Genomic DNA, 9,382 nt, shown 5'->3' on the forward strand with positions numbered 1-9,382 from the left:
CGCAGCTGATTTTATACACATTACATGGTTAAGTTTGACTGATTATCCACCATCTTCACATCCGAGTTGTGATTATGAATCAAACACACTTCGACGCTTCATGTGAACAAATGACGTAGTTGTGCAAAATAATCATTCTGTCATCCTTTACTCACCCTCTATGACTTTCTTTCTTCTGTGGAACATAAAAGAAGATATTTGAAGAACATTCAGTTGTTTTGTCCATGAAGGTCAGTAGGGGTCCAGTGTTGTTTTGTACACCATTGACTCTCATTGACTCCATTGGATGCCACTGACTCATTGTATGGACAAGAACTTTTGTGTTCCACAGAAGAAAGAAAGTCATACAGGTTTGGAACGACATGAATGGCGAGTAAATGATGACACACAGTTCATTTTTGGGTGAACGATCCCTTTAAGTTGTTGTGATCTGAAAAATATGTAGATATGAAATTGTCGTGAGTTCCCTACAATCATTCTTAATGAAGTACTTACTCCAGATGTCATCAAAACTCAAACTTAAGTCAGAAGAACCTGGCGATGTGACGTCATTGATCTGTTTCAGTCTTTAGACTGGAAATTGTTTGATTGTTAATAGATAATCTCTAATGCACACTGAACTTTGTCTCTGCAAACAGTCAGAACATAACAGACAACACAAGATCTTCCTCTGCGGTCTGTCGGTGAGTATAAATGTTATTTTACGTGTGTATTTATAGTTATTTTCAGATGTTCAGATGTTTTGCCACCATGTTTGGTGCTTTTAGTACTTCCATTAGTACAGAATGGTTTCGAAAACAGATTATTATTTTGTAGTTTATATTGTGAGCGTTGTTATAAACAAAAGCATGCACAGCTAACAGTAATAATGTTTCAGTATGTATTTAAGTGGGTCTTCTTGTGTCTGCATTGCTTATTAAATCTCAATATAATCAGCTGTTTTCTATATTATATATCTTCAGGTCAAGGGATTTTTGAGAAACAAGGTTATAAAATGGAGTTAAAAGTGCTGTTCACCCTCATTTATTCGTCTGGCTTTCTGGGCGTTCTGAAAAGTCAAGAGCCCAAAACTCCTGACGTCACTGATCTGGCCTTTAAAAATATTGACTTTGCCATGAACCTCTATCGCAAGATATCAAGTTATCATGACAAAAACGTCTTTTTCTCACCGCTGAGTGTTTCCACGTCTTTTGCCACGCTCTTACTGGCTACCAAGGGCTCGACACGCAGTCAGATCTTGAAGGGACTGAATTTGGACTCTCTAGATGGAAACGGAGATGCTTTGCTCGTCCCAAGGCTCTTTGAGCAGCTGCAGAAGAACATCTCGCAGGACAGAAAACTGCAGATAGAGCAGGGCACTGCGCTCTTTGTAGATGAGCAATTTCAAGTCGAGAGCATCTTCAGCGATCAGATCAAGATGTTCTTTGGTGCTGATGTGAACAATGTGGATTTCAGCAAGGCCGAGCTCAGCAAGAGCATCGTCAATGAGTATGTGAGCAGAAAGACAGGCAATAAAGTGAATGAAATGGTGACGAGTATCGAACCGCTAACAAAGATGATGCTCCTCAACACCATTTTCTATAAGGGTGAGTTTCTCTGCACATGCACTGCAAAAACAAAGTTTCTCTTTTTCAGTACAAATATATAAACATTCTTAAATGAAGATACATTTACTGGAGAAGCAAAATGACAAAGTATAGTGTTGTTTTCTGAAAAAGTTTTTGCTTAAAACAAATATCTGTCAGTGGGGTCAGAAATATAAACTTAAAGGGAAAACGTCTCCGTTACGTTCTTTGCACAGACAACACGTGTTGCAATAGAGGTCAAGGTTGTAAAATCTAAGTGTTCTGACAAGACAAACCTGCAATCGACATTCCTTTTGCCCAACATTTCTTTTTCCTAGTAGAATGCATGGACTCCTAAAGGAGTTGTTAGAAGCACGCTAAAGCTATAGCTTCTACAATCCAATGAGAAAAACACTGCTTCGAGACTAGCAGCCCTTTACGGTGACCACATAAGCTCGCAAAGCGCGAACAGGGCATAAAAGATGCAACCTCCTGAGGGGCAAACGTCTGCAGTGTTATAACTTGCGCCCTGAATGATGTAGACAGCACTTTGGGCACATAACCGTGTCTGTGCATCAGCCTGACCATACAGTCATTCCTACCAAACTCCAAACAAGCAGTGCTCGTAGACAGTGCTTGCAGGTCTCCTACTCTTTTACCACACACCAAAGCGAGTAAAAGTGGCACCTTGAGAGAGAGCACCTTTAACTGCACTATATGCAGAGGTTCAAAAGGTGGCTCGGAAAGTGCACTAAGCACTAGAGACAAATCCCAGACAGGAACCCAGTTAGGGCGAGAAGAGTCCGACTTCCCCGCTCCCCTTAGAAACCTCGACACTAACACATGCCTTCCCACTGAGCAATGATTACTGTATGAATGGAAAGCTGAAATGGCAGCCACATACACCTTTAAAGTAGATGGCGTACACCCTTTATCCAGACAGTCTTGTAGAAAAGATAAAATGACAGACAGAGCACAACTCTCTGTGTCTTCATTTTTCATTCTACACCAAGACTCAAAAACCTTCCACATTACAGCATAGAGGCGCCTGGACGAAGGCACTCTTGCTTCTGCAGTCGTGTTCAAAATTCGCTGTGATATGGTCAGAGTCTGACCATCACACTGACCTACCAGACATATGCAAGTTCCACAGCTCTGGGCTGAGGTGCCATATGGTGCCCATCCATAGCAGGTCCATGTTTAACAGGAGATCTGTTAAAGGAACACTCCACTTTTTTTGAAAATAGGCTCATTTTCCAACTCCCCTAGAGTTAAACAGTTGAGTTTTACTGTTTTCGAATCCATTCAGCCGATCTCCGGGTCTGGCGGTACCACTTTTAGCATAGCTTAGCATAGTTTATTGAATCTGATTAGACCGTTAGCATCTCGCTCAAAAATGACCAAAGAGTTTCAATATTTTTCCTATTTAAAACTTGACTCTCTGTAGTGACATCGTGTACTAAGACCGACGGAAAATGAAAAGTTTCGATTTTCTAGGGCGATATGGCTCGGAACTATACTCTCATTCCGGCGTAATAATCAAGGAAATTTGCTGCCGTACCATGGGTGCAGCAGGCGCAATGATATTACGCAGCGTCTCTCACAAATGTCTCCATGGTTGCAAGGCACGCTCCCTGTGCAAGCAGGGGGTCACAAGCGCTGCGTAATATCATTGCTCTTGCTGCAGCCATGGTACAGCAGCAAAGTTTCTTGATTATTACGCCGGAATGAGAGTATAGTTCCTAGTCATATCGGCCTAGAAAATTGCAACTTTTCATTTTCCATCGGTCTTAGTACACAATGTAACTACAGAAGAGTCAAGTTTTAAATAGGAAAAATATTGAAACTCTTTGGTCATTTTTTAAGGAGATGCTAACGGTCTAATCAGATTCAATGAACTATGCTAAGCTATGCTAAAAGTGGTACCGCCAGACCCGGAGATCGGCTGAATGGATTCGAAAACGGTAAAACTCAACTGTTTAACTCTAGGGGAGTTGGAAAATGAGCCTATTTTCAAAAAAAGGGGAGTGTTCCTTTAACTCCGGCATGATCTTGATCAGGGGAAAAGCATATTTGTGCCCCTTCAGCCAGCAACCTCGTACACCCTGTTATCCCACTGGCGGGGCTCACTCATTTGATGCCATGAGCTGCAGGCTCCATTGGGTGCTGTGTGGGCCTTCCCAGTCGGGAGGGCGGAATAATTTTTGCCTTTTGGCTGGCGTGGCTCTTTTATCCAGTGCTGTGAGATGCAGGCTCCCATCAAATATGCATAGGCCTTTCAGTAGGGTGGTTGGAGTCTCATTCGCCCTTCCGGCCACTGGTGGGGCCTGTCCATTCAATGCTGAGAGCTGCAGACTCCCATCGGACGCTGCGTAAGCTCTCCCAGCTGCATGGTCAAAAACACTTTCACTCCCATTCGACTGGCACAGCAGGATGGCCGAGCCCTACCGGCCATCCAAACGGGCATAACCAAGTTTGTTTCCCGACCGGGAGGGCCCACACAGCTACCAACGGGAGCCTGCAGCTCACAGCATCGGATGGATTGATGCACACTCTGTTCACCTGGCGGCGGGGCTCACCCATCCGATGCTGTGAGCTGCAGGCTCCTGGCGGATACTGCACGGACCCTGTCTGCCAGATGGTTAAAATCATGTACGCCCATCAGGCCACAGGCGGGGCTAGCCTGTTTGATACCGTGAGCTGCAGGCTCCCGTCGGATGCTGTGCGACCTCTCCCCGGTCGAGTGGTTGAAATTGCTCGCACCCTGTTCGACTACTGGCAGGGCTCACCCCTCCTAGTCAAGCGACCAGGCTCCTCCCCGCAAATACCATTCTGCCAACTTCGTAGCACACATTTTTGGGGGTCACTAAATTCTTGGCTGCTGCCCCAAGTTCTTTGGCTTTTTTGGGGAGTACTCTGGGTTCGGGCCACATTATGAGCTCGGAGCCCTCCCCCGGACAGCACGCCAAATACGCATACTCTTGTATTCTAATTATTTGTAAGTGTGAACTCGTGAAACTTTATATAATCTGCGTTTGAGTTGATCACATTGAGAAAATCGCGTTTTTGTCAAAGACAGGAGATTCTGTACTCTTTCAAGAAGATGCGTAATAGCGCCCCCTACTGTATAACAGTGAAAACATGAATTGCTGGAAAATTCCTTCAATGGCGGGGGAAGAGTTCATTTTAATATATTTTTTTCAGAAAACAAGACTTAATATCTTAATTAATTTTGATTCTCTTGATTTAAGATTGTTTAGATATTTGTACTGGAAAACAAGACAAAAATACTGAGGAAGAAAATAATTTCTTGCAGTGTGGAAACAGCAATGAACTTCTCTAAAACAATTGGTATTTCATCTAAAACCCTTTGTTTTCAAGGTGAATGGGATCATCCGTTTGACCCCAACAGCACGCAAATGAGTCGCTTTTACGTTGACAAGTACAACATCGTTCAAGTTCCCATGATGTTTAAGGAAGATAAATTCTCCACGGCTGAAGACAGTGAGCTGCACGCTCGAGTGCTGCGTCTGCCGTACCGCGGTGGAGCGGCGCTGCTCATCGTCCTGCCTGACGCTACTGCTGATTACACTGTCATAGATGACGAGATCAGCGCTGAGCGATTCTTCGGCTGGATCAAAAACATGAGGCGAACGTGAGTGGCAGAATTGGGGACCGTTCACACAGAACATGTTTTTGCATTCCACTGCGCTACTTTTCCATTGTTTTTCTATGTAAATGTGCTAGACGGATGTGTTTGACTGCTGCACTCACGTTTTTTGAGCATCTTGCGTATGACAAGGCAAAATCCGCCACTCAAGTTAACTTTTTAAAAAATCCTGGTCCTGGAGGCACCCCAACACTGCACATTTTGTCTCCTTAAATCAAACACACCTGATCCAGGTCATCAGCTCATTAGTAGAGACTCCAAGACAGGGGTGTCCAATCCTGCTCCTGGAGGGCCACTGTAATGCAGAGTTTAGCTCCAACCCCAATTAAACACACCTGAACCAGCTAATCAAGGTCTTACTGGGCATAGAAACTTCCAGGCAGGTGTGTTGAGGCAAGTTGGAGCTAAACTCTGCAGGACAGTGGCCCTCCAGGACTGAGTTTGGACAGCCCTGCTCCAAGACCTGAAAAGGGTTTTGTCAGAGAAAGGAGACATGCAAAATGTGCAGTGTTGGGGTGCCTCCAGGACCAGGACTGGGAACCACTGCTCTAGACCTTGCCTTTTTTCCAGTTTTAACCACAAAATTGCATTCTGCGTGAATGACCCCTTTTACAGCGCAGAGCTGCTTTTCACTTTGCGCACTATTAGTGTGTGTGTCACCATTTACCAGGGTTAATTATGTTTAACTAAAACCATTAAAAAAAAAAAAAAAAAAAAAAAAAAAACATTTTTGTTACTTGAAATATAATATATTGGCCAAAAGTAGATGTCTGGAGGTGATAATTGTTTTTAATGACTCAAGTTTGATTAAACCATCAACATATCAGGAAAATATTTTATATTTTTAAAATACTTCAAATATAAGGAAAGAACAAAACAATAAAATTGGTTAAGGTATTTATCTGACAAAATTATTTGGCAAAAAACAGGTAGTGAAACTATATTTCACTGGTTCTCTCTTGTTTTTGCATGTTCATAATTTATTTGTACAACAGCCTGGACAAAAAATATGTTTCATGGCGTTATTATCACAAATAAATCAATCATATGATTACAAAATCTTTAACACATTTTTAGTAATTTTTGAATAAAGTGTGATGTCAATTTACCTTGGCCAGACACCACTTTTGGCCACTACTGTATGTGTGTATAAACTAAAACTTTGAAAACAGAAAATATAAAATTAATTCAAAATATTAATGAAAACTATTACAGCTTCTCAAAAATAGGAAAATAACCCTGTCTTGTGTTCTTCCAAAACCCTGATAAACTGATAAACACAAAACAAAGACCCTTTTCATCATGAAATAAGATCTTCTCAAAGCATCGTAAGCCTGTAGTGCAGGACTGACAAACATGATCACTATCAATAGCTGTTGTGTGGAAAAGACATACAGGAGTGTGAATGAATTCTCATATTTGGTAGAACTCTTTATTTAACCTCTATTTTAACCATCATGATTGATTTTTGTACATGTTGTACTGTCTTTCTCTCTGACTCTCTCTCGTTCAGGAGAATGGAGGTTCATCTGCCCAAGTTCAAGATGGAGCCAGTCTTACAACATGCATGAAATTCTGCCACATCTGGGCATCGACAGCGTTTTCCTCGATTCAGCCAACCTGACGGGTTTAAGCAAAGAGGGCCATCTGAAAATCTCACAGGTTACTGTAGCCTCACACATACTGACATTAGCTGCGTTTCCATCCACTTATTCTTATGTGAATTTTGGGTAATTGCATAAAAAATGCTGGATAGAAATGCCAAGATGCGCATACATCCTAAAAGTGTGCATAAAAGCTTATAAGGTAATTTTTTTTTTATTCAATAAGACATGGGCATAAACTATTGTGGAAGCACATTTACCAAATAAATCCCATTTATTGCATTTCGTCGAGACGCAACTCCTTATGATGGAGGGAAAAAAAAGACGATTGCAACAATGCCAATGAACACATGATGGAAACGCTGCTTTATTCTCAAATGTTTTATGCCTTATTCCAATTTTATGCAGTTAAGTTCAATTTGCAACTTTGGATGGAAACATAGCTAATATCACTTCATTACGTGTGTTTGTTTGTGCAGGTGCTGCATAAAGCCGTCATCGAGGTGGATGAGAAAGGCACCACCGCAGCCTCCGCCACATCAGTGGGAATCACGGCTTATTCTCTGCCAGCCACTTTCATCGTCAACAGGCCCTTCTTTTTCTTTCTGTACCATGAAGCCACTTCTAGCCTGTTGTTCATGGGGAGAGTGATCGACCCCACAAAGAACTGAGAAATCAAACACTGGCTGCCACTGGAGATGTTCCCTCTTAAACAGTGTGTTTGACCCTTGGAAGTATGTTTCTAATGAAGCAATACTTCAGATACAAACATTATTAAATTAAAAACGCACAAACAGTGCACTCGTCTATAATCATGTCAGACTGACAGAGCAGATGAACAGTTTGTGGATGAACACTGAACATATTCTGAGAAATAAAGTGAGAAAATTGTGCAGTTTTCCCTCTCTACTTCCTTTCCACTGACGGTCACAGGTTCACACACCTTTAAGGAAGTCCGCTCAACTCTTTAGTGTTTGAGATGTTCAGCAGCAGCACGAGAACAGAAACCTTCCGACAGCGCCGTCATCAGCAAACTGTAACAATCACCTCTGCTTTCAGACTGCTGGAAAAAGTGGCCCAAATCAAAATCGAAAAGCTCAGATTCCATGTGGTTTGTGCTGTTCACTGTTATGAAGAAGAAAAAAAACAAATCGATCTGACTCGGATCTGTTAAAATCGATTCAGGCCACTTTTGCCTGCAGTCTGAGCGCAGCCTTTCACATGTCCTAAATCAGACACCGGTCTGATGTAAACCATTAACAAAGACATTTTTTCAGTGTTTAAAGGCATGAAAGGGAAGGTGCGTTATTCTTTTTTCCCCTATTGTGCCATATATACGAGTGAAATGCTTCTGGAACAAGAACAAATGTAGGGCGGGGCTTAATTTGTCCGTGGGGAATTGATTGGATGGTTGTGGTTTGCTATTGGTGGATCTCATGTGAGTGACAGGTTGCCCCGCCCTCATCATCAGAGAAGAGAAGCTGCAAGAGGGAGGGGAAGATATTCTGATTCAAGATTACGAGGAACATGAATTTATAAGATAACGACATGCATGGATAAATCATTTATGTAAACACCACAATAGTCCATTTAAAAAAAAAAAATAAAAAAAAAAAAAGGTTGGTGACATCACTAACCCTAAAATTTACATAAACCCCGCCCCTGAGAACACGCAACAAAGGGGGCGAGGCCATGTTGAGCTGCTTCAGAGAAGAGGAAGAGTTGTTGTAGTAGAGTGTTGTTGACATGCCGTCATTTTACACCGGACTGCTTCACAAACTGCATTCAGAAACATCCAATTTCATTCTAAAAGTTGTAACTTCTTCCTGAGTCTCTCCATCAGTGTCGACTCCGGTTTGAACAATGTAAGGCTGAACACCGTTACTGACAATCCTCACTTTGGCTGCGTGAGATTCTCCAGCTTTGTTGTTGTTGAGCGACCGAAGTGTGAGCTGTTAAAGCTCCGCCCTCTTCTGGAAAGGGGGCCGGGAGCAGCAGCTCATTTGCATTTAAAGGGACAAAAACAGCATGTTTTTGCTCACACCCAAATAGGGGCAAATTTGACAAGCTATAATAAATGATCTGTGGGGTATTTTGAGCTGAAACTTCACAGACATTCTGGAGACTTGTATTACATCTTGTAAAAGGGGCATTATATGTCCCCTTTAAAAAAATTCACATAGTGCAGCTTTAAATCTGAAATGTGTAATTTCTGTACCCACTGGAATTGAAAAATTATAATTTCAGACAGGTTTCCCCAAACACTTCTATCACCCTGCCTAAAAACTAATGACAGTTTGTGTCTTGACCAGCCTTATCTGTTGAGAAGCAAATGTTTGATGCCTGTGAAAAATACACCAATGAGTTTTGTTCATCACAAAACAAAGTTTTATGTGTGCTCTCTGTCAACTCCAGGAGGCTGGCAATAAATTTGTGGTATTCTGGTGCAAGTAAAATACAGCTGCCTGTCATCTGCATAATTAATAAATCAAATGTGTCTTCAAACTGGGACAGTACTTAAACTAATACCAAAAACAACAGCA

At 42.0% G+C, this 9,382-nt stretch overlaps 1 protein-coding gene across 1 annotated transcript; it reads left to right on the forward strand.

The window, feature by feature from the left end:
* Positions 1–515: 515 nt before the first annotated feature.
* On the forward strand, positions 516–7,730 carry serpina10b (serpin peptidase inhibitor, clade A (alpha-1 antiproteinase, antitrypsin), member 10b). The gene is given in 6 exon segments (XM_051866932.1): positions 516–683; positions 963–1,586; positions 4,947–5,220; positions 6,749–6,785; positions 6,787–6,897; positions 7,319–7,730. Coding segments are annotated over 5 exon segments (1,206 nt in total). The 5' UTR covers positions 516–683; positions 963–994; the 3' UTR covers positions 7,511–7,730.
* Positions 7,731–9,382: the final 1,652 nt, after the last annotated feature.

The sequence above is a fragment of the Ctenopharyngodon idella genome, chromosome 17 (genome assembly GCF_019924925.1).
Source record: "Ctenopharyngodon idella isolate HZGC_01 chromosome 17, HZGC01, whole genome shotgun sequence".
NCBI classification, from domain to species: Eukaryota; Metazoa; Chordata; class Actinopteri; order Cypriniformes; family Xenocyprididae; genus Ctenopharyngodon; species Ctenopharyngodon idella.